This window comes from Euwallacea fornicatus, chromosome 36 (genome assembly GCF_040115645.1).
Source record: "Euwallacea fornicatus isolate EFF26 chromosome 36, ASM4011564v1, whole genome shotgun sequence".
NCBI classification, from domain to species: domain Eukaryota; kingdom Metazoa; phylum Arthropoda; class Insecta; order Coleoptera; family Curculionidae; genus Euwallacea; species Euwallacea fornicatus.
In genome coordinates, this window is record NC_089576.1 from 83,180 (window position 1) to 108,014 (window position 24,835).

Below are 24,835 nucleotides of genomic sequence, written 5' to 3' on the forward strand. Positions count from 1 at the left end.
CAGGCGTTCCTATCCCGCAAATATACCTATTCGGGGCAGGCCGTGGCCTGCATAAATCACCCTGCGGTTATTCTTAATTATTTATGTCTGTTAATGTCTATTTCCTTTGGTGAATCGACCCAGGCTTTCAGCAATGCGGGCTCCTCTCCATTCCAGGTCTTGTATTGCGATTTGCTGAAGTGGGTATATGGCCTTCCTTGTTTCTCGCCCCGCGAGAATGAAGGGGAGAAGGCATTTTCGACGAAAATTTGCTTAGTTTTTTTAAACTAATCTGTAATTCGTTAATTAGTATTGGTCTAATGTCCGTTAGTTTAGGGTTGAGGGGGCTGGTACGAGGGCATTTTTTGAGCCACCCAACTTTGGAAAATAGTACAAAAGAAATTCTAAATGTTGGATCTTCTTCAAATAACTGAAAAATCAAAAATAATTTTGTAGATTTATTTGCACTGTCAAACTATTCCCTTGAATGAGTGACTATTCTCTCATTTAACTAAGTGAGTATCCTCATCTTGGACACACTGTACAATTGGGCCTCATCAATTCCAAAGAACTTCCCCTACTTATTTTTGGAAGTGCATAGAGGTTCGCATCACCTTCCACTCAAAAATAACCCAAAGTAGGTCCCGGTTCCTTCCACAACACATGACTCCTCGACCCACCTTAACAACAGCAGTTGTTTCGAATCGGTCGTCTGCTCGCACCCACCTACCATGTTTATGTCTCTCGTTCTTTCCTTTATAATTTCAGTTTATAAATAAATAATGCGACACCAGAGCAACATTCCATCGTTCGCGAAACGATGATCGCCAAAAAGATGACCGTTGCGAATCGCCAACGCGCCCGATCTATCTATAGACTCCGCATGGTCGTCCGACCAGTATTGCAAGATGTGGATCTTAACTAATGTCATGGTTGGTTCTTGCCTCTCAAAACACCTTTTTCAGATTTTGCACCTGTATAAAACTTGAGCTATCTAAATTGACCTACATTAATATTATAACCAAGTTAATTTCATTAGCAAAAGGCTTCGGGAATGACGGCATTCGTGACGACAAAACACAGCATTGTCGATAAACTCGTTACAAAAATGCAGAGTTTTATGTAATTGGTGAAATTCTGCAGGGTAAGTGAAGTGAGCTCGCGCAGCATGACACAGGTCGCTCAAATGGACGAGAGAGGCGAGGTCAGAAGAAAAGGTTAATTCAGGTTAGCTCAGGTCAGGACTAGGTTTCCGATATCTCGGAACGCATTTCGATATAGATATGCGAGTGACCTCGCATATAACGGAAGCTGTAAAAAACTGCCGCTATAACCTACAACATCAAAAGGATTATTCCGACAACAGACGGCCTCAGGTCTAGCAGGAGGAGACTGATGGTTAATGCAGTGATGTCGTCGTGTTGTACGTATCATCGGCATGGTATTATGCTATGAGATATACGAGCTATGTGAAAAAATTGCAAAGGGTGAACCGGCAATTAACAATTTTGGTGATATCGGGGTATAGAACAATCCCGAAGATGGCCCTACCGATGATCGATGGTTCCCCGTTGATTAAAACTTGTAGTACAGAAAAGGATAAAAGTTTGTAGAGATGTCAGAAAGAGACAAGGCAAAAACTCGTCAAGAAGTGAATGGGAGCACTATGACAAATGGGCAGAAAATTTTATCTCCAACGTGAGCCAAACAGAAATTTCGAGATGATGCAGCATTTTGTGACACAGACTCTCATAGTTCAGTGTCTATCTAAATCGGATAGGTAAGAGGGAGTCAGAAGTATGCTCGTTTTGCCTTGAGGAAACACACCATATGATGCTTGAATGCGTAAATTTTGAGAACATCAGATCCGAGAGAAGTATTGTGTCTAAAAGGGGAATAACAATAAAGTACGTAGGGGAATTACTGGATGGAGAGGAAGAGTAACTCAACGACATGATAGGTACGTTGAGAAAGATTATGAGAAGAAAACAGGAGGAAGAGAGAAAAAAGTGCCAGAAAAGGTGATAGATAGTAGTGGAGTAATGCTTTGCGGCAGTTCTGGGAGGCCTGGGATGTTTTAGTGGGTAGGTACTTGGAACTTACGACACATTTGGTCAACTAAGGCCTGATGTAGCGGGGTGAGAGTATCTGGTGTGAATTCCACACTACCGGGTAGCCAGAAGAGCAGACGCCCTGTTAGACATCCTCCCCGGTCTAGCCCGTGTTATTGCAGTTACTAGAAAATAATGCTTGCTATTTAAGATTATCCCTCCTCCATCAGTTTTAAGAAAAACTGGCAATATTGCAAGAGCGAAAATATATTTAAAATGCTTCGTGGTGATATTCCTTTTCGTCATTCGGGGGGGATATGTTGAAGAAATTACAAAACCATGGCAACAACGTAAATAATGATAGTTCAAGATTTGTTAAATAAAATGAAGAATTTCTAAGTTCCAAAGGAAATACCAGAGAGGTGCATGCAAGATGTGTTGTGAATTCAACTTGCATGTAAACTACAATGATCGATAAAGATGTTTAATTATTTTCGAGTGAATTAATTACCTAAGAAATATTCATATTTGTGTGTTGTTCAACTTTAATGGTCAGCGTCCGTTAATATCCTCCTATGGTGGCTATTTCGACGTATGTTAATTGAAATAACAGTATGGGGTAGCGAAAAGGCAAAAATAGAAGGCTAGTTAACCCAAATTCGGCCTATTAATAGAACCATGACGGGGATGATATTCCCGGAATACGTCCCCCCACGTAAGATCGACCCCAAACACGCAAACGAACGAATAGCCCCTCATATCTAAAAGGAAAAAAATGCTTTAGATCATCTGCCCACGTCAGCATGAACCTCAAATCATCGACGTCCTGCGCTGTGGACTAGCTACGACACTTTGAGGGGGTTTAAATATCAAAGGACAACGGTGCAATCAATGCAGATGTTATTTATGGGAACGGGGTTTCCACGTCAGCGAAAATTTATTGTGGCAATTCCGAGTCTCAACAGAAAATTTACAAGATCAAAACGTTTCGGTCCAAACAAAAATGGACTGTCTTGATAACCAATATCTTATAGTGGAGAGATTGGAACACGGATTGCGGTGGTCGGGTTCCGTCGGGCGGGGCCTCGAATAGCTGGTTCACACTTGCGGACATGGCTTATTTTCCGGATTTGGTGCAGCGAACTGATTGGTTGGAACGATAGTAATATCAAGCAAGGTTGCCATGTTTTTGCGCCGTGAATTGCAAATAACAACTCGGCAAAAATCAGGCTTTTTTGCGAAACCCACTATGAGGTCAGCTGATCTGCGGCAATGACGGCAAATTATTAATTATTAACTTTTATGAAAATGCTGATGCTTTACGCCCGGCTTTTTGGCTCTTTTCAACATTCATTTTACGGAAATGTACATTTTGATGGTTATTTGCGCGTCCACGTGAGTTATCGCATGTTTTTGCCTATTCAAAGTAACTTTTGCGTGTCCTTAGAACGGATTATTTGTGTATTTTTGTGTGATCAATTTTTAGAAAAAGTCTCGGGAAAAGTAAAAAATAATAATAATAATAAAATATGGCCAAAGTAAAAATTACTCGTTAATAATTTGGCATTAACGTAAATCAGCTGATATCAGAGCGAATCCTGCAAAGTGGTATTTTTGCAGTCTTTTTGTTTGCAATTTAGTATGAAAAAATATTACAGCGGTGCTCGAAATTTTTTTTCCAGCCAATCAGATCACCATGTTAAATCTGCAATATGGGAGAAATTCGTATATGAGAATCCCCAATTATAGCTGGAGCTCTGGTTCAGGCTAGGTCGAGCAATATTGAATAGTACCAATTTTTACCCATAGATGCTTTCTTATTGTGTTCAAATAGCAAACTAACTTAATTAATGATTTTCGATTATCGGAACTATTTATATAGTTCTAGTAATAATAGTAACTAGTGATAATAGTTCATACTAAATAAATACTATTCTTCTATCGAACATTGACATATAACAAGTCAATTATTTAATTCGTGACAAGGCGTTGAATAACATTTTATTAACCAGTTATTTAATAGTCGTTTATACAACAAGTAACTTAAACCATTGTTTATTCACGAGAAGAACTCTTAGGTCTCAAGACTGTAGCAAGTTTTTCGAATGAATAAACAGGTTCATCACGAGTCATATACAAAATTATATTCACTTTTTTACTCATCATGCATTAAATTTCTATGATGTTGGATTCAATAAATGTAATTTATTTTACTACGCTCTATCCGTGGTCTTAATAGATGATTTTTCAAAAATCAGTGGTGAATAAAGTATTATTTACAGCGTTGCTATGCGTTGAGTAATTCACTCCCAATGCATTGAAATTTAATAAAAAAATTAATCTATTGATACAACAGACAGTCTGCAGTAATGCTCATTACATTTTTCAGAATCAGTTTTTTACGCAATTGTTTTTGAGTGAAACTCGTAACTTAAACTTATTTATTAAGTTAAAATTCTTTTGTTCTAAAATAGCCATAATATAACATATCAATACGAATTTACATAGTAAGACGACATAGCGATTTTGCAAAGTTCTTACATTACCACACTCAATACAATGGGCGCATTTAGTAAATCAAACCGCTTCATCTAAGCGGCTGCCATTTGTTGAAGCAATTCCTATTTACCTGAACCATAGCGCAGTGCGCTAAGTTAGTATTGCAGTTGTTTATCGACACATTCGCTTAGTAAATACTTCATTGTACATATCAAACTAAAAAAACTTATTGTATGCATAACTTACATTTTTAGTATCGTTTTTCTCTAACTCTCAGCGTTTAATTAAAATGTCAAACAGATTTTCTGCTATGACAATTGACAATTTAGCTTACTGACGTGTTCAGGATTCACACTGCGTGGTCGGTTAGAGGTGCTTTGAGAACCTCAATGCCCAATTGCCTTTTCATTTTGTCCATCTTAACTGATTAACAGTGCGGCGTTGGTGCACGAACTCAACTTTGCAAAACGAGCAGCGGAGCGACGAGTGGGTAATAGATGAAACGTGTACCTTATAACGGGTAATGTATAACGGAGAACCGTGGAAACGTAGGGCTTTGATTAAAGCCATATGTTTTTTGTTCACACTGAATTCGGTAATTGCATCCTGAGCGCTCCGGACGGTAGTCCATCTCACTCCGACTCGTTAAAAGTGATGGAGATAAATAAAATAGAAGTGCTCCGTGCACCCACAACTAATGCGGCACTACAAACGTGACATAACGTTTAAGCGTCAACGTCAAGGTTAAAATATTGCCAAGCGAAAATCCAGTTTGAGGGTTGATAAAAGAATTCCAAAATTTTTTAGTCGCGTTCATTCAACTCAGAATATACTTAGTACCACTATAGGTAGAGCCAAAATGTTTTGAAATTCTCTAGCTCTAGCGCTAGAGGCTTGTATTAATATAATCTTAGGGCTGGTGAATAAGGATTTCCAATGGTTTTTAGTAAAAATAAATTTGCGGTCACTTTGGGTTAGATAAAACAATAAAAAAAAGAAAATAAAAAAAATATACAAACATAAATAATAACAAAAATATACAATAAAAATAACAAACAAAAAAAACGTTCTATAAAAAAATACCAAAAAATATTACCATTTCAGGATAAGTAAATGTGTTCGGATTAGAAAAATTTGAGGATATTTGGAATTCGCCCAAAAATTTAATAAAAATTAATGAAGGGTTATCGATGGCCAAATGATTATCCGATATGTCTTCACCTTACTGAAGCTACTGAAACCTATAGTAAAACTGCAATGCGAAAAGCAATCATTATCTGTGGGCTTCTTTTCGCTTTTGCAAAACCATCCGATACAAAAACTGAGAGCCGAAAACCAAGAAACAAGATAAACGGATGAGGAGGCGTGACCTGCAACGTTATGAATGACTATTCAAAAGCGGAGAATGCAATGACCAGGCCGATGGACTGGTCTTAAAATTAGACACGGTACTAAATTGTCTTGGCAACAACGTACATATGCCGTACCGTGGTCGCCATCCGAGGACCAATTCGAGTCCTTGGTACGACCTTGGACATGGTAGATTGCCCGGCCGCCAACCAGAACGATTGCGCGTGCAGCGACCGCTCTTAGCAACTGCAAATAGCCCCAAATCGAGAAAAGATCTCGGAAACGGGGGCGAAGTGACGTCACGATCAGGTACTTTCAACGGGTACCGTCTTTAATAACTTTTCTTAAATTGCGGCGAAGAAGGTCTCGCTCTTCATCGTTGCGAATTGGTGTGTTGGCTTAAAACTTGAAAAAGATGTTTCTATCAGCTGTAGACTGGAGCTAAGTACTACTTTCGCAATGCGTATATCGAGACCTTTTAACTTTGCGCAACATTGCAACAGAAATTACTTATATAGAACAATATTTGAATTCGTATGAGTAAGCAAGTTTGCGCATTAGCATAGCAGGTAGGTATTTGCATCAGTATTAATATCTGACTTATTGTTAGAAGTGATAAGAGAAAAAACCAGATTAAACAATTTGAGCTTGATTAAGAGGTATCGTTAAATTTTTCAGCAAATGGACTACTTTCAACTCGCGCATTAAGCGTTATTTTAAGGAAAATTTGGAAGATAAAAAATAAATATGTCAAGAAGCCCACTAATGTTTGAGTAGGCTGCTATGGACTACTGACCACTAATATCCTCCATTAATTGATTTTTTGTGCACACAAATTAGTAGGACTATAGTGGGATGGATATACCCACTAAAGCGGTCTATAAATAAAGCCGCTTAATACTTTAAAAAGAATATACAGCACTCCTACCGAATAAATTTTAAATTGGATCTGTTCCATTATTCACAGTTGGGGAAATTTTCCTTTACTTTGGGGTATCTCACGTTCTTCACAAGGCCGCATCAATAAAAATCAGGAGGGGCCCGATCGGGTGATTGAGGAGGCCATGGAACGGAACCACCATAGTGAATCTATTGGTTTCCGAAGGAACCATTCAAAGACTGGCGAATCGAACGATTGAAGTGATAGGGTGTGAAAAACACGTTTGTCACGTACATCTACAAGAATCTCTTTAAAAGTTCTTACAAATATAGTGGGATGAAACTGTCCATTAAAATGGTTATAAACAAGGTCGCTTAATATTTAAAAAAGTATCACCAACATTCGAACTGAATAAATTTATATATGAATCTGTTCTGTTACTTAGAGTCAGAAAATTTTCCCTTTACGTTGGTTTGCATTAATAATTGGAAAGAACGAGCACGAGCAATCAAACTGTGAAATTCCGGGCGCCGCTGTGTGACGTCAACGGACGCCCCCGTCTAGACGGTCGTCGGCGTCGGGGGCGTTTCATTGCGCAAACCCGGACATGCAACGTATTTCACCTAAGTTGCCTTCGATCCAGGACGACAGGCCAAGGTCGGTACATGGATTGGGGATCCAGAACAGATTTTATTTCGAATACGTCCACGCTCTACTCTGGACATCTTCATTTACTGCAATATAATGAATTAATCCACGTAAATCGCCTAGGGAATTATAATATAGTTCCGGAAGTTGATGCTTGTCCGCGGATTTTGTAAAATTATTTGAATAGGATTAATAAGAAACCAAATTAAAAAAAACAATTATACAGAGTGGCGTACTCTCAACAACGGATTCGAACTCATCCAAGCTATAATAAATATTACATCACCTAGGCCACATTTTAAAAATAGTAAACAATATACAAAGTGGACCGAAACATTATGGCAACGTATATTATCGAAACGTACATTCTTTTAAATCGAAGACTATAGGTTTTTTCAGTTTTGGGTTTGTGCCAAATTTCTACGATTGGTGGTGGTGGAGGGGGCTACGTTTTCTTTTTTCAAAGGCCCTAACTCTGATACAGCTCCAGTGAAGCAAAATGGTTTTTACATCTTCATCTGAACTTAAAAAAATTAATTCATGTATGTGTCTGACTATAGAACATAATATCGTTTTTTGGAAAATTCTTTGGCCGGTTTAACTTAAATTTAATTTCTGTCATTTACGATATTGAGGTGTGTCTCTTAAACGTATCAGATCTTGTCTTGAAATTTCAAAAGCTTCCTTGCAAAAGAATTCTGTCGGAATTTTTGCAAAAAAATTGCAATGCCCAATGCATTTTTGACAATTTCATAATTTAATTTGAACACATCTAAAAATACATCTAAAACTTTTTTGTCTTTTTCACTGTTTTTTTTGAATCTATGCTGTGATTGCAATATTGAAAAGTAATTCCAAACTTTTGCATATGCCTGAACAAACTTAATATAATTAAAAAAAAAATTAATAAATGGAATGAACGCTTTAAAAATTGAAAAAAGGTGTTTTAAAAGACTATCACCAACGAGGATGCATTAAACTGTTCATTGCCGAACACTTTCGAAAAGGCTGGGGGTTGTTTTTTAACACCTTATATTTCAGAAATGAAGCGATTCCGAGTATATGATCTGAGAGACGTTTGTTCTTGTTTCCCCCAAGGAATATCCCTTTAAAGTCACGCGGTATGTTTAAGAAAGACCTTGTACAATATTTACCTTTAATTTATTTAATAAAAAAGCATTTTTAGAGTAATTCAAAGGTGAATTATTTAGGGTGGCTGGTATATAAATACCATTTCAAGTTGAATTATCCAGACGTATTTTAAATAAAAGAACCTTTAGCAATAAATACCACATTTCAACAAAATGGGATAAAGGATTATTAAAGAAAAAACAAAAAAAAAACACACCCTGTGTCTTGAAAACAGAATTACCAGGACTATGTTCATATAAAGTTTTCATCTTAGAATCACTCAAACAATCCCTCCTTGAAGTTGGGTCATGTACTTAAATAACACCCTGTGTTATAAATCCGGGAAACTAACCTTAACAGTAGCTGTCCCGGTTTTAGCTTTTGCCATTGGCGTTAAGTGAAAATTTGCCACCTTTACCGGTTTTCTCATTTCTCATACCCATTTATCACGTCCACGTATAAAAAAATTAACTCATGCCTTCTTTTTTTCTCTAACCCCAATTACTGCCTGAAAAAATACTAATGTTGCTAATTACGGCCCTGCTCTGCATCCAAAACCAAAACCTGGAAAATCTGCTAATAAATCAAGAATAACAGAATGTCTGCACAGTGTGTGACTACGTTTTTTTGACCGAGACCTCTGTGGGCGTAATATCTTTCGGAATGCGCCTCAGAGCCGCTATAAATTGCAATAAAGCAGAGGCCGTGAATCACTTCCTAAGTTTGAATTTTAATACTTTTTTGGTACATTAAGTGCCGGTTTTTCAATATCCTGATAAACTATATGTGAAGTAACGTGTAATAAAGGTTAATCATGAGTTAAAGTGTCCCTATCATTTATGAAGGTGTTTCATATTTATTTCAAGTGATGGTTAAGGTTAACTTTAGTTTGAAAGCACTTCATTCGACAGTTATTTGTTAAACCATAGCTTTTATTCCCTAACTTGATATGAAAAAACCGGTTTTTAACATCTCAGTTCCACGATCGGACCGCTGCTTGATGGTTTAGTAGAATATTTTAAATATGTGTTTGATTCCAACGCGCTAACCCTCCACCCCCTTTATGTGTACTAAGTATACAGGGCGGCTCAGGTTTTAGTATCAGAACTAGACTAATCGTTAGAAAAGTACATTTTAAGGTTAATTCAAGTTATTAGAAATCTGTAGACTGATATACAGGGCGTTCTTTAATGATGTGCTGATGTTTTAAAGTGGGTTTCTGCATGAAAAAATAATAATAGTTTGTCATATAAATTATGTTCCAATAACGCTCCATTACGAAAATACAGCACTGCAAAGTTAAAAAAAAAATGAAAATTAATCATTATTTCCAAAACCGCTGAGATACTTGAATAAAATTTGGTATGTAAAGACAGTTTACAAAGGAGCATTAATTACAATGAAAATATGTGGTTCAACGCAAATTGATTCAAAATTATTTTAATACGACAAATAAAACAATAGAAAATTTAATACATTACAAGTTGACATCCTAATAAAATATGAATTACAACTTTTCAGCACTTGTTTTAGAAAAAATTTTGTTTATTTCTTGTTAGTTGTAATTTCTATTTTATTACGATGTCAACTTATAATGTATTAAATTTTCTATTGTTTTATTTGTCGTATTAAAATAGTTTTGAACAAACTTGCATTGAACCGCATATTTTTATTGTAATTAATGACCCTTTATAAACTGTCTTTACATATCGCATTTCATCGAAACACCTCAAGCGGTTTCGGAAATATTCATTAAGTTCTATTTTTTTTTTCTAAAACTATGCAGCCTTGTATTTTTGTAACTTTTTGACCATTTTGGAATATAGTTAATATAACAAACTATCAGTATTTTTTTCATATAGAACTTCGCCTTAAAATATCCGCACATCATTAAGGAACATCGTGTATATAGAGGTTTCAATGTTCTTAATTTCAGTTACAGGGTGATAAGGTTTTTAGAGAAATATTGTTTATTTACACGTAAGACAACGTTATCCCTTGAAGGGTCAATAGGTCAAATCGAAACAAGTTGATTTAACTTTCCTTAATCCAAAAGTTGACAATAACCAAGATGCAGGGTGTCAATCGTGAAAAAATAAATCATATTTTCTTTAATATGTTTCCACTACTTCGAACTAATTGCACGAAATTTTATATTCGGTAATTTTTTTAGATGATAAATTCCAATTTACCGACCATTCCGGTGTCTTCTAGAGGACGCCACAGGCGGCCATTAGGACTCATTTAAACTGTCAACTTTTTTTGTTATTCACAGGATCATTTAATTATACGCCAAAAGGCCTGTTAATATTTCTTCATTCCTGTCACCATGTGGCTGTGGACTTGATTTTTATGATTTATTGCCTGTGCGCCATTCGCATTGTTTGAGCTGAGAAAATGAATCATACATATCATAGAAAATTTTTTTAAGCACTTTGAAATTTATTAAAAATTACGAAACTGTTCGTTCTCTTAAAACATTATCGACCTTGAGCCCGGAAAGGCACCGACGCGCCACCGTTTGTAACCATTCCCGAAACCATAATCTTAAAATCTGGCTCACCATGTATATGAATAAAACTGTCTAATGAGAGCAGTTTCTAAGCGATTTATTTTTCGTTTTATGCAAGTACATAAACATTACCTACTTATTTAAAGTTTATTCACATTGTGAAACTCAACACTAACAGTGCCGTATCATCACTATTATGAACGGAATGTTGTCTGAGACGTAACCATGCAGCTTTCTTTGTTTAAAATCTCATCGCACTTTGGGTCTCGGTCGATTATTCAGTTGGAAATAAGGAGTAGCAAGTAGCGATGGATGACTAATAAGCCAGAAATGTATCATTTCTCCTATCTAACATTCATGTTTCAGACGATAGGGATGTAATATGCGTATTAAGTATTAATCTCAGTTGCCTATCGGTATTGGAAATTGACTCATTGTGGGGCACCTTGAAAAGCGATAATACGCGTACCTTCTTATGTTCTGCATGTTGATGCATCAGGGACTCGCGAACTAACCTGTTAAGTTCGATTATACAGGGTCTAACATATCGTTATGGAAATATTTCACGGAGCGGTAGTTCTCTGCAAAATAATTAAAAAATACTAAATAACCTTTGGCCAAAACCGTACCATTTTCGCTACACTGTTGTTAAATAAATTATGGTTTTTAAAAAATTAAAAAACACTAGTAAATAGATAAAAAATATCATATTTTTCCGTTTGTCAATTTTTTTAACTTGAATCTGGGTCAACAGATACATCAAATTAAAGGTATTTTAACACTATATTCAATGGTGTATTGCGTTTGAAAATCTATCCATTAGTTTTTTAGAAAAACATGAATAAATTTGTTAAAAAATGCAATACAAACTCGGTCAAATAGTATGTTAACAATGAAAAATTTTGTTTGTCTTCGATTTTATTCTCACAGTTTTTTGTTATATCATTTTTCTTTTTATTTTTTTTTACCAAAAGATATATCAAAATAAACGTATATAATAAAAAATAATTACTAAAGCATAAACAAAAGTCAAAAGATAGTATTTTTTCTTATTTAAAGCTATTTTTTAATTTGTTGAAAATAGTGATTTGTGGAAAAGTTAACAGGGAGGGGGATTTAAAACGGCACGGTATGCACATTGAAATACATTAAAACCACTTCGATTTTTCCTTCTATGGTGAAATACTCCATCGTGGAACAGTATTAGCAACAAAATATTTTAAAGTAAATATTCTATTTGTTTACGTTATTGTTTATCACATTTTATTGCCAGAGAATTTTTGGTCCCATAGAAATTATTGAAAAACGGTGACTGGCATTTAAGTTATGAATTGAATTTCGTTAATTACAGTGTTCCCTAGCACGAATCGAAAAAAATGTTTCGGGCAAATTTTTATTATTTTTAGCTGTATCATCCGAGCATGTAACAAAAAGGGTGTTGTTGTTTGAAATAAAAAAAAAGTTAACTCCCACACCACCCCCAAGGGGGGGGGGGGGGGGAGGTTATATCCACTTTAGCACTAATACATTTCTCCCCTTAAAGTCATTAAAACTTCAATGCTAAGCAATTATTTTTAGGATGCCTAGTATTTGAGAAATTTCGGTTTTCCAAGTTAAATGTTACACACTGTATAGTGGCACTATTTTGATAAATAAAGGATTTCGAATAAACAGTCATTTACGTTCCAAGACCGAAAAGTAGTATTTTTAAATGCCCTGCAAAAGCCACTACCCCAAATAGGTTTCAGGGTTAACCGTAGGCAAGGCGTCGATTCAAGTTCAGCTTAAGCCTAAACGGGACTTAAATTAGCAATTCTACGTATGATGTTGTACATTTAAGCCACGGTTATTGTTAAGCCCAGAATTTGGACCTCCCGAGAATATGGATGTTGTTAATTTGAAAAGCTTCGGTTGTGTATGTTTTGGAATTTTCCTAGCTTTGAGAGCAGGAGATCGATTTATTTGCCTAAGGTATAGATTCAAATAGATAGCCAGAACAACTACATCATTCAAAATTGTTCTGATGACCTAAAAAAAAAACGATTTAGGCAAACGTCTTCCCACCGTCGGCCGTGACATTAAAATGTGTATGTTTTGGGCGTTGTTTAGCCTCGAAATTGCAAGATTTAAGAAAATAAAAATTTCAATTACACCTGAGTCTCCACGTATTAAAATATTATAGTCATTCCCATGAAGCATTTTCACAGATTGTCAAATGCCAAACAAAAGATCCTACATATTTTCAGGTGTGTGCTAGTAATAATTTTTACCGCCATCGATTCGGTAATAGCTATGTGAGTTACATGGATAGTTCTTGTTGTACATTAAAACAACTTTTGGTATGTACGCAAGTGTCAGAATGATCCATGTGGGGACTCGATGTTTACCAACAAACCTATCCGCTCTATGTGCACCATCATTTCGCCATTAATGCTCATTAAACTTAACTTATATTCAATAATTTAAACTTACCGCTCTATGCGCTGCCACCATCTCCAGTTCCTCAAAGTCTAAATGGAAAAAAAATACCGGCATTTCTACGAAAAGTTAGCACAATTCGATGGGAGATACACGAAGGACAGCTGCAGCTGCAGCTGAGCAGCTACATGGGCGCAAGCGTCGTCTGGAACGTTCTCCCATAGCGTGACAGCGAAATTTGCGACGTTCTAGATTGCGGAGGGAAAGGGCGAGGTGGGAAGTCCACCCACAACTATAGCGTACAAATTTAATTAACGTTTGCATTTTCTTCGAAGTTCTAGGCAAGTATTGTCTACTCCATATCCAAAGTGACCCAGAAATATTGTTTATTTCTTTTCCGGCTTAGAAAATTACGAAATTAGTCACTGATGATCAGAAAAAAAAACACTTGAAACGCTTAACGATACGAATTACATTTTGTTACTAGTTGCGAAATGAATGCAACTACTTTCATTTCGTAAACAAACGGGACCAATAAGGAAGATATTTCTAACTAGCTACATACAGAGCATTGTATCGGCAGACTGATCATAGGGAAACTCAACTAAATTCCAATACTATTTAATTTTTTCTTCCTTGTTCATTTGAAGGCAAAATTTAATATATAAGTTTACAGATTCGAGAAAAGCTCTTTTCAAAATATCTCGCAAATGGTGCGAAGAACATATTTTGTATCTTACATGTGAGTCGCTTCAAAAAAGTCTAATACAATTTCGTCCTTAAACGAACACAAAAGACAATACTAGACAATATTGAAATTTACATGAGTTTTCCTACGGTCGGTCCGGCAATACGACATACTGTATAAGTTGTCCAGTATTAAAACGGATATACGTCATACATCACGTGATTTTATTGCCAACCTTCGCGTTCAAAATACGAAAAATTTTCAACGAGAATTTCGTCTCAAGGTACAAAATAATTCTGTGGATAAACTACAACTAGTACTTGAGCTTAAGGGTAATCAACCCGTTAGCGTTTAGTAAATTATTTAAACTTAACATAAACATATTATAACTAATGAAAATGTTAAGAACAATGTTAGCAACAGAGCGCAATGTTGCCAAATATGACGTTAGCTTATTATTTTTGACATTGTGCCTTCCGCCATTTTATTTTGTTGTGACGGTTGAATTTAGTGAAATACCATCCAACTTTGTGGTAAAGAAATTACCTTGTACTTGCGATATCTTCACTACAAACTGTTTTTTAAGGACTGAGTCTTATGTTGAATATATTCCACGTTTATTATAAGTGTTTTTTGATGTGACAAAACAGTTTAATAGTCGGTGTAAGGTGCTTATCGTTTGCTTTAGAGAGTGTTTTGAACGGTAAAGGAACGACCACGGCCCCTTGTTGCTGTTGAATGCCATCGGAGAGGTATGTTTATAATTTTTATTAACTTTCCCAGATTGTATATTATACAGGGTATTTTTGAAACGACTGTACATCGCGTCACCAAAAATTCCTTAACCAAAAATAAGGTGTTTTAGGCAAACTTACTTATGTACAGTGGTGGCCAAAGGTAATGGAACCTTATTATTTCTTAAGCTATATGACAACAACGCTGTCGTTTTGAAGCTTTTTGCATTAAAATTTCTTATGTTCTTTCTAGAACTAATAAAGAAATGAATTCTTTCTTGAAAATATTCATTTGATGTTACCACTGAGTTTTCTTGAAGATAAGATTTAAATTTAGTCGGCTAAAATCATGAAAACTAAAAGCAAAATGGGTAGAATTTTATTTTACTTAGACTTGAATAGATTTTTTGTTTGTGGTGAATATCTTCACATACTATGAGTAATAAAAAATATTTTTAATCGGGTTCAAAAAATAAAATATTAGAGCTAGACAAGGCAAGATTTACGAAAATTATCATAAATCGAAATTTAAGGATTTTAAAAGGGACCATGTCAAAACAAAATTTAAAGTATAATCACAGAGGCACAACTATAATTGCTTTAAAATCAAGAAAACCTACAGTGTTAAGTAGAATAGCAGAAAAAATTGTGAAACAAATTTCATTGGCAGATCCAAGAAAATCTTCTAGTGAAATCGCCAAAGAAATGAGCTATATGGCCATTTGGATATCATCATGGACTGTCAGACAGCGTCTAAATGTTTAGGGATTATTTAGAAGAATTACAATCAAAAAACATTTAATTTAAAAAAAGAATCGAAAGACTCGACTTTAATTTCCATGTGATTATTGATTCCGGTCACACATCAAATGAACTACTGTCTTTTTTAGTGATGATAGTAACTATTTGGAAATGATGACAAAAAAAAATGTCAGAATATCAAATGGTAAAAAATATGTTTATAAATATTAAGTACCTACTGTGAAACACGGAGGGGGCAGCGTGATGGTTTGGGGCTGCTTTTCTAAATATCGTACTGGGCGGTTAATTCAAATTAAAACTATTATGAATCATTTTTAACTCTTGAGACGTGTTAAAGAATAATGCGTTGCCTTATGCTGAAAAAGAAATGCTATTAGGATGGGTTTTTTAGCAACATAATGGCCCTGAACACAAATCGGATTTAGTTAAAAATTGGTTAAATGAAAATAATGTCCCTCTAATGGATTTACCGTCCCGGTTAACAGATTTAAATCCCATAGAGAATATCTGGGAGCACTTAGACTGACCAGTTCATCAAAACAAGATTATCAGCGTTAATGAACTACTCAATTTGTTAAGTGAAGAATGGAAAAAGATTTTTACGTAATATTGTGCTTCTCTGGTGGTTTTCAAGCCATAAATATATGCAGCAATCATTGAGGCAAAGTGTTACGCAACAAAGTACTAAACTTTTGACAAAAGTTATTAAAAAAGAGAGTGTAACTATTTTAGTTTTCATATTTTTGATCAGCAATTCAAAGTAACAACCACCTTAGTTTAATTGCTACAACAAATGTTTAAAATACCTGCTTATTTTTCTGAAAACATAAATAAATTCGTTGAAAAAAATATGTACTTCGAGCATCAATGATAAATTACAAGGTACCTAAAATAATTTTTTTCATAGAGAAATTGTGTGTCTAGAGAAAATTTTGCAAAAAAAAAAGTTTGAAAATAAACTCAGTTAGTGGCATAGAAAAATTTTAAGTGATTCATAGAGGGGGTGACAAAAATAAAAACTTTTACATACGAATCACACGTTGTTTTTCATATTTTCACACATTTAAAGAAGATCATGCTTACACATCAATCACATACAACGTCAATACACATAAATATATGTAGCAACTCTTAGTTTAAAAATTTTTGAAAATTAATAAAAGCATTTAACAAGTATTTCGGAAAATTATATTAATATGAAAACTTTGACTCCCTATAGCGGCAAAACGAACCTACCTTAGATATAGGTAAGTTTACCTAAAACGTCCTACTTTTTATTAAGAGATTTTTGAACAAGCGTTGTCCAGCCATTTTAGGCACACCCTTTATTTAAATAGTGTATAAGAAATACTGCATTAATCATGCAACCGAAAACGCCGCTAAATTTTAACGTTATGACATGTGTCGGTTTTAGTCCTGACCTGACTAACTTGGACAACTTGTATATAACTATCATATTAGAATATTTCTAACTAGGTACATACATAAATAGCTTTGTGTGAATACAGAATAGTCGAGTAAAAACTTCTCTCGTATACTGAGCTCAATCTTCACCTTATCTACATAACGCGGTTTATAAAATGCCATTGGGCATCACATACCTGCAGTATGACGACTGAGGCAGCTCTATCTGCCATATTGAAGCAATAAATAAGAAGTTATTGGGGCAGTAAATCACAGGAAATTGACATACAGTTGAGTTAAAGACTTATATAAACTGATATTGAACCAACCACGCGGAATATACAAACATACAAAATGTGAAGCAAATACATAAACTAGGAGCTTTAAATAAAAAATATAAAAGATATAAAATAAATAACAACGAAAAATCAACAAATATTTTGCACACATTTTGCTGTTCCTATTAAAGGTTTATTTTGTTGCAACTGGGACATCGTGTAGTTCATTGATCAGTAGTATGAAGATTCTATTTTTTTGCTTATTTTTTTTTAACTCTCGAAGGTGCATTCAATTTACTCGAAGTTAAGGGAGCTTAAAACGAAGTTTTCACAAATCCCAGTATTACTCGGGAACTATAAGAGGTAAATATAGAAAGTGTGTACTCCAAATACTAGTGAGGAGCCTAAGAATTGATTTATTAAATAGAATACAGATTATTCCATTTAAAAGAAATCAATAATAATGACGCGAATGTGAGCCATGCTTAAAAAACGACTAAAATACAAATTTTCTGAAGTTTTTAAATTATTCCAGAACTGTGGAAGATAAATATATGAAATTTATATTGAAATACCCATAATAAAACTGATTAAATGAAGTGTAAAATTAAATTAAGGACGTTTAAGAAAAAGTTTTCTCGCTTCCAATACAATCAAGGCTTAGAAAATCGCTCCAAGACCGAATTCTCACAGATCCCCTTGTGTTAGGGTTTGTTTCACTTGTTATTAGGGTAGGTACTGGAAAGCTAACAGTAATATATACAAGTAATTTATACCCAAAATACTTGTATCGACAGTGCTTAATTGCCTAACGAAATCCAGGGTGTCCCTTTAAAAAAATGTCCTATGGAACTCGCACTTAAGCTAAAAACTAGCTTAAGCACTAAATTATCACCCTCGTATTACTCGAATACTGAAAAAGATAAATATAATAGTATGTTACATATCCTTTCCACTGTTTATTTATAGTCGATACACTGGTAATTAACTATATGATTAACTTGTGAAATAGAATAGAGAGTGCTCTATCTGAACGCTTAAAGTTGGGGCGACGTGGACTTAAGCGAGATTAAAAGCTACTCAAAATGCAAATTTTGAGCCTTTCTTGTAAGCCGTTCGAAATACGGGGTGTGGGACTAAAACTTTCTTTTTTCAAAGATTAATAAAAAAAAGTACTATATATATATTTATTTATTTATTTATTATAATAACATAGGAATTTACTTAAATGATTTTAAAAAGAATATTTGATAACTGTCGACAGTTCGTTTTGATGCATTCTTGGACTAGCTCCTAAAGTGCCTTTCAACGCTCTCCAGCATAGCTACCGGTAACCGTTTGGTGTGCCTTGCAATCGCACGGTAACTTTAAATGCTAAACGTTATGTGGAAATGATCGTGAATTTTTTTTTCATCACTTCACAACATGGATGTAGGCGAGAAATGGTTTCAGCAGGATGGGGCAACGGCCCGCACATCAATAATTTCAATGCGTCTTTTGAGGGAAACTTTTCCCGGGCGGCTGATTTCAAACAGAGGCGTCATCCCATGGCCCGCACGCTCCCCAAATTCGACTCCCTGTGATTAATTCCTGCGAAGCTACCCGAAATCAGTTGTTCACATAAACCGCCCTGCAACCGTCGAAGTTTTCAAAGACAATGTTCGTGGCCCGGTTGCCAATATACCGGTAGCTATGTGTATCTACCTTTATTTTATTGATCTTAAAAAAGAAATTTTCAGTGCCGCACCCTGTACTAATATATTGTATGCTAAGGTTGCGAAATACATTATCATGCCCCGGGAGGCAGACTCCCTTAGCAATAAGCAATATACAATAATGTCCTTTATTATTACAAATACCCATCAATATAAATCAAAGCCATCAATACCTATCCAACTACAAGCGCATGGTGGTACCGGTAATGAAGTACTTACCGCGGTGCGTAATGCAATTATAATTATGTCGTACATTTTTGTAATTTCATGCTGCGAAATTACAGACCAGCCGGCTGGCAAAATGATGGGTTGTTAATGGGGGGTTTTGCATGAGGAACATTGTTAATGAATAGGTTCTACCATACTTAATATAACAGTAATTTATTAGTATTTAGCTTCTTTTTTATTCCGTAAGGCGCAAGACAAGGGAGAGGGTCATCTATTATAAAGGATGTCAATTTGAAAACGTCTCTCCCCTCTTACCTCAAAACGAGATGAATTTTTTAAAAATCGTCAGAACACGTCGATTTTGTTATCGAGGGAGAATAATTTTTATGTAGGGCTCACTGTCCCTTTTTTATCTCTCTACCCTTAGAGCCACCCTCACAAATACTTTAAATCGTAAAGGGAGTCAAGTAATTCGTAATTTTAAAGGGTTTTACATTCCCTACATTTTCATATGTCATTTGTTACACTTCACTGTTGCGTTATCAAGTTAATCTTGTTTGATCACTCTAAATCAATCTTTTATTGGCGTTTTGATAGCTTCGAAACTAAAACTTTTTAATTCAAACATATCGTACGATTGAAAAATGTTTGTAATAAATTTCTACCTAGCCGTTTTAAATTATCAAATAAATAATTTTTCTTATTATTAGCCTTAAAAAAAAACATTCAAAATTGGAATTCCTATTTTTAACACTTTTCGTTCATTAGATGTTTGAAATGTTGAGCATTGTTTTTACAAATGATAATAAAGCCTATTTTAAAACTCTTTCTTGGCATTTTCAAATACCGCTTCTACAATAGCTCTGCTTGCCTTTGTAGTTCTTCTCAAATCCTCAATATTATCAAACTAAAATATTTATTTTAACATTATATTCAGATCTGAATTCCGCTATTAAAAATGCAAATTTCACATGGAATTTCACGTTCCTCCTCTAGGAGATACTTTAATTTGAATTCAGCTTATTTATTAGATTAATCGGCAACGTAACCAGGCCCCAGACCTGAAATTCGCAGTGAAATGTTTCAACATTTTAGCAAGTATTGCAGATTCAAAGCGTTTGCTTTTATCCAAAATCGTAACGGCCACTGACACCATAATTTGGCTTGAATCCAACGGAATTAAATAATTCCTTTGATGTCGGAATGCACGCACTTTCCGCCTTATTAATCGGACTCTGTTTCGAGAAATCGGTAGGGTCAAGAGAGTCAGCAGGAATTTGTCAAGGATTGAGTCAAGAGCCCCCTTTTCCCACATCCGTTGATCGTAGAATCCCGATTGACTAAGGAATTTTGAAAAGTTGGTTCTCTTGAAATCCATACACATTATTTAAAAGGAGGAGGTATTTTATCCTTGGTCCTTTTAGCCCACGATCGCGGTTCTTTTTTCGCCGTCTAGACTCAAATGATTTATTTGTCAAGCGGACTCATTTTCGCCGAAAACGCAAATTACGATTCGACGGCGGGTCGTTGCATTGCAAAGACGAGAACAAAGGACCCGATCGTTTTAATTATGCAAATTACCACGCTACGATAACTGGTAGAAGGTTAAAGAGGCCTCACATTTAAACTCTTACTTAAAATTGATTGGATTTTTTTTTTTGTTAAAAATTAGTGTTACTCGTAAGATTCAGGGTTACCGGCTAGCAGTGAACGTTTGAGCTAAAAACATTTCTTAGAAATACTTGATACAAGTAAACACGAACATATTTGCGAGTCTAAAATTATCAATCCGATATTCCCCAAGCGTCACTTACTCAGCTCATTGACGGTCATCGTCGGCATCGCACGTCGCGCTATTGAAAACAGTCACCGGCGCCGCTGGACCGGAAATGTTCGTCATAACCGCCGGAATTTCCATTTAGTTAACTCGTTCCGGGCGGCGTTTAAATGAGAAAAAAATTGCTCCGACGACGTGGGGCCGAGGCCCAAAATCTCTTCGGTAAAGAATAATTCTAGGTGAGAAGACAGGTGTCGTTTTCGCTACCTGAGCTCGTGCAAATTAAGAGCTTCATTAATCATTTTCGACCAATTAATCATCGCCGATATTCGAAAAGTGGAATTTCTTTGGCTCCACTGATGGACAAATTAATAAATGGTTCAGGGACAATCGATTCGTTTAACCTGATTTTCTCTTCCATATCATCTTCCGCTAACGGCTTCAATAACTCGAGCGCTTTAGAAAGCACATACTTTTAACCGGCAGCATTATAGTTATTTAAACGGGGTAATTTATGGTCGATAGTAGGTTAAGCGTTTACGGAACACGGGGCACATCATCTAAAATCATTTTAACAATGCGAAGTTGCCCTTTATCTAAAAAAAATGAGAGCAACTCCGATGTAGAGGGTGTCTCAAAAAAAAAAAACGGGCGAAGCTGTAAGTCAGCGATTTATGACCGGATTTTGATGGACTAAAAATCAAGTAAAATAATATTTTTCAGACTACTAAGTAACGTCAAAGTTGATTTTTTTTAACTTAACTTCTTTAGTTCTCAACTTCAAAATGTCAAATACAATTCCATTTTTCTTTCCACTTTTTGATTGAAAATATTTTTCTGAATTTAATGATGCATGGCAAGGTGATGTTAAAACAATTTTTAAGTGAAAAAAATTGAAACATTTGAATAATGTGAGTTATGTAATCATCTGTATCGTCATGGGGCGATCAACGATATTTGTGATTATCTGCATTTCATTCCATCTTATCCTATTGTATCTTCTTGCACAAAGATGCTTGGCGCCATGGACGAGTGGCGCCCATATGATATCCAGGGAAAATGAACAAGATAAAGTCGCTCGTAACTATTGGAACCATATCATTCTTCGTCATAATTTTCTGTGATTAGTTATGCTGCAAGTGCAATTATTATCAATTTGTTCTTTAGTTCAATAACCATAATTATTATTGTTCTAATTGGCGACAATTATCAAATGCCAATTTCGATAAATACGTTATTAAACGCAGAAGGAAAATTCTGTTTGTAATATTTAAGCCAATGTATTGGTACTCAAGGAAATAAAAATGTTCCATTTTTTCAATTTAAAACTGTTTTAACGTTAACTTTTCATACGTCAGTAAATTTAGAAAAATATTTTATATCAAAAAATATTTTTAAAAATTATAAAATTCTATTTGAAATTCAAACCTGAAGCAGAAAAAGTGAATTAAAAAAAATAGTAGTCTAAAAAAAGTATCATTTTATTTAGTTTTTAACTGGTCAGCATCCGTTCATAAAAACCGAGTAATAGCTCCGCCTGTTTTGTGGCACCTGGTATTAAATGGGGCACCCTGTATATATTTTCACTTTTAGATTTTTTTTTAAGCAAAAATATTCTTGTTTTACCAAAATAGAGCTTCAATACGCGGTTGGTGCAATACGATTTAAATGCACAATGAGTAGTAATTTTGGATTTTGGAATTGTTTTGAAACGCCTAAGAATTTGCCTCACGTAGACAAAGAGGTTCTACTTTGCATCAAATACTTCAATATGAAAGTTTTCTTGGGTTAGACACTAAACTTGTCTAAAGTGCGTTGTTAATGTTGAAAGTCTATTCGTATAAAATATTCAAATTCTAACAGAAACTCACATGAAATCACCGAATTTCCTAAATACTTGATAAATTTTCGAGTTTGAGATGGAACCTCAATGTAATTGCGATAGTTGCTGATTTGACTTTCAAAATTATTACTCTCTTAGTTGAAAAATCATTGAGCTGTTTCCAATGCTGTATTCCCATTTTCTCATTTTCCGGAAAAACGGTAAAAGCTAAAGTAATTTGTAAACCAGATATCAGTCGTTCCAAAAGATATCAAAGTAAAATGTTCATGTCCTACTGCTTTGTAAATCGGACAAGATGTGGTCGAAAAGAGTATGGCATGGTTCATGTTATAAATTACGTCTTTGCCTTGACACAGAAAAAACAAATATAATTCATTTTTCCTTAATAAAAACGATTTTTAGTCGACCTACCGCTCTCATCAATTTAGTGATTAAGAGGATATAAAACAAATGAAACAAAACAATACAAAATATTTAACAATTAATGTATTTGCTCGGCATATTAATGCACAAAATGTGAATCTTTTAGAATATTATCAGCATAATATCAAGAAGTATGTTTAAGTCGGAGGAACGACATTTTTTTTTGAAAATTTGTTTTAGGATGTGTTTTCATCTTAAGTGGTTCCCATTTATTTTGGAATATATCGAAAAACGTCAAATTCCAACTTTTCAAATGGAACAGTCGGGTTTTTCTTCCTTATTTGAATGCTGTGCGCAGAGTGTTCTAATCTGGATGTACACCATTGTAATTTCGAAAATGATAAGACATACTGGGTCCGTCAAATGGAGGCAAAGTTGCCAGTTGTACAGTTTTCTCAGACACACTGTATAATTCGAAATAATTTCAAATGTGCACAAAATAAAGACTCAATCGAAGTTTGAGGAAATCGAAGGAGAAATTTACTAAAATCGTTGGATTCCGAAGATTGTTGATATGTTCCGAAATAAATCATGACCCTATTCTCACTTGTTTATAATATTGAATGTTTCAGATAAGTCAATTTCTCGATCAATTGTTCGTTTAATATGTTGTATAATATTTAGACCTATCTATTACGGACAATTCAACTTTTAGCATAATTTGCGGTGTAATAGGACAAATGTTATAGGTGTCAAAAATTCTTCAAAATCTTCTATATATCTGCAAGAAATTGGACGATCTGAAACGACGTTAAGACTTCACAGTAACGCGTCTAAACGTAAACTTCCAAGTAAACTACATTAGACATATCTCATTTGTCCCCAACTCACAATCATAGAAAATTTTATGTACAAATTCATACAGTAGTACTTACAAATTTGCTCATGCACGAATATAGAACCAAATCAAAAACTTATTCCGATTCTCATACAGACACTTGGTTCTGCGTGGGTGTCCATCGCAGGTAATCGGGATCAATTTCTTTCAGTAAAGAACCTCTTCTTTGCACTCGTTCGACATATTCGTCCAGAACATCTTGCTTTTTCAGTATGATATGTTTTCCTTTCCAATATTTCATCATACCTAAGGCTTGCAAGGTGGATACTATGTCATAAGAGTGGATGGCCATCTGGAAAATAAAGAGACACAGGGAACACATATTAAAAAAATATCTACTTAGGCTACGGATATCCAGTTATTTACAAATACCTAATAATTTTATAGGAATATCACGATTATGTCAACTCTCAAAGAAATTTATGTAGTCCGTGCAGAGTCTCTTGGAGAATATGCCAATATGTTTTTTTTTTAATTTCTCAAGCATATTTGCAGTTCTTCGCATAAATTCAGGGCGAATGAGTAATTCGTGTGAACTGTGAACTTAATTTAAACTAATTTTACTATACCGGTGCGGTTAAATTAAGTTTCCTACTAATTCAATTGCGTCGTCAAATTTGGCATTTTAATTTCGCAGTTGGATTCCCCTATCAATTTACTACAAAAAAAAGGTTTATCATGTTTTGCTCGGCTTCTCTTGACCTTGAAAACAATAAAGTGGATATAACATGAAATTT

The 24,835-nt window shown here is 34.8% G+C and overlaps 2 protein-coding genes across 3 annotated transcripts in view; one reads left to right on the forward strand and one right to left on the reverse strand.

The window, feature by feature from the left end:
- LOC136349147 (deoxynucleotidyltransferase terminal-interacting protein 1) overlaps positions 1-24,835 on the forward strand; it is a 93,062-nt gene that overhangs the window by 20,644 nt on the left and 47,583 nt on the right. The gene's annotated exons all lie outside the window — the stretch shown is intronic.
- Positions 23,309-24,835, reverse strand: part of chm (chameau) — a 38,798-nt gene continuing 37,271 nt past the window's right edge. The window contains exon 14 of the mRNA XM_066300498.1: positions 23,309-24,390. Within this exon, the coding sequence (XP_066156595.1) occupies positions 24,187-24,390 (204 nt within the window). The 3' untranslated portion in view covers positions 23,309-24,186. The remainder of the gene's footprint in view (positions 24,391-24,835) is intronic.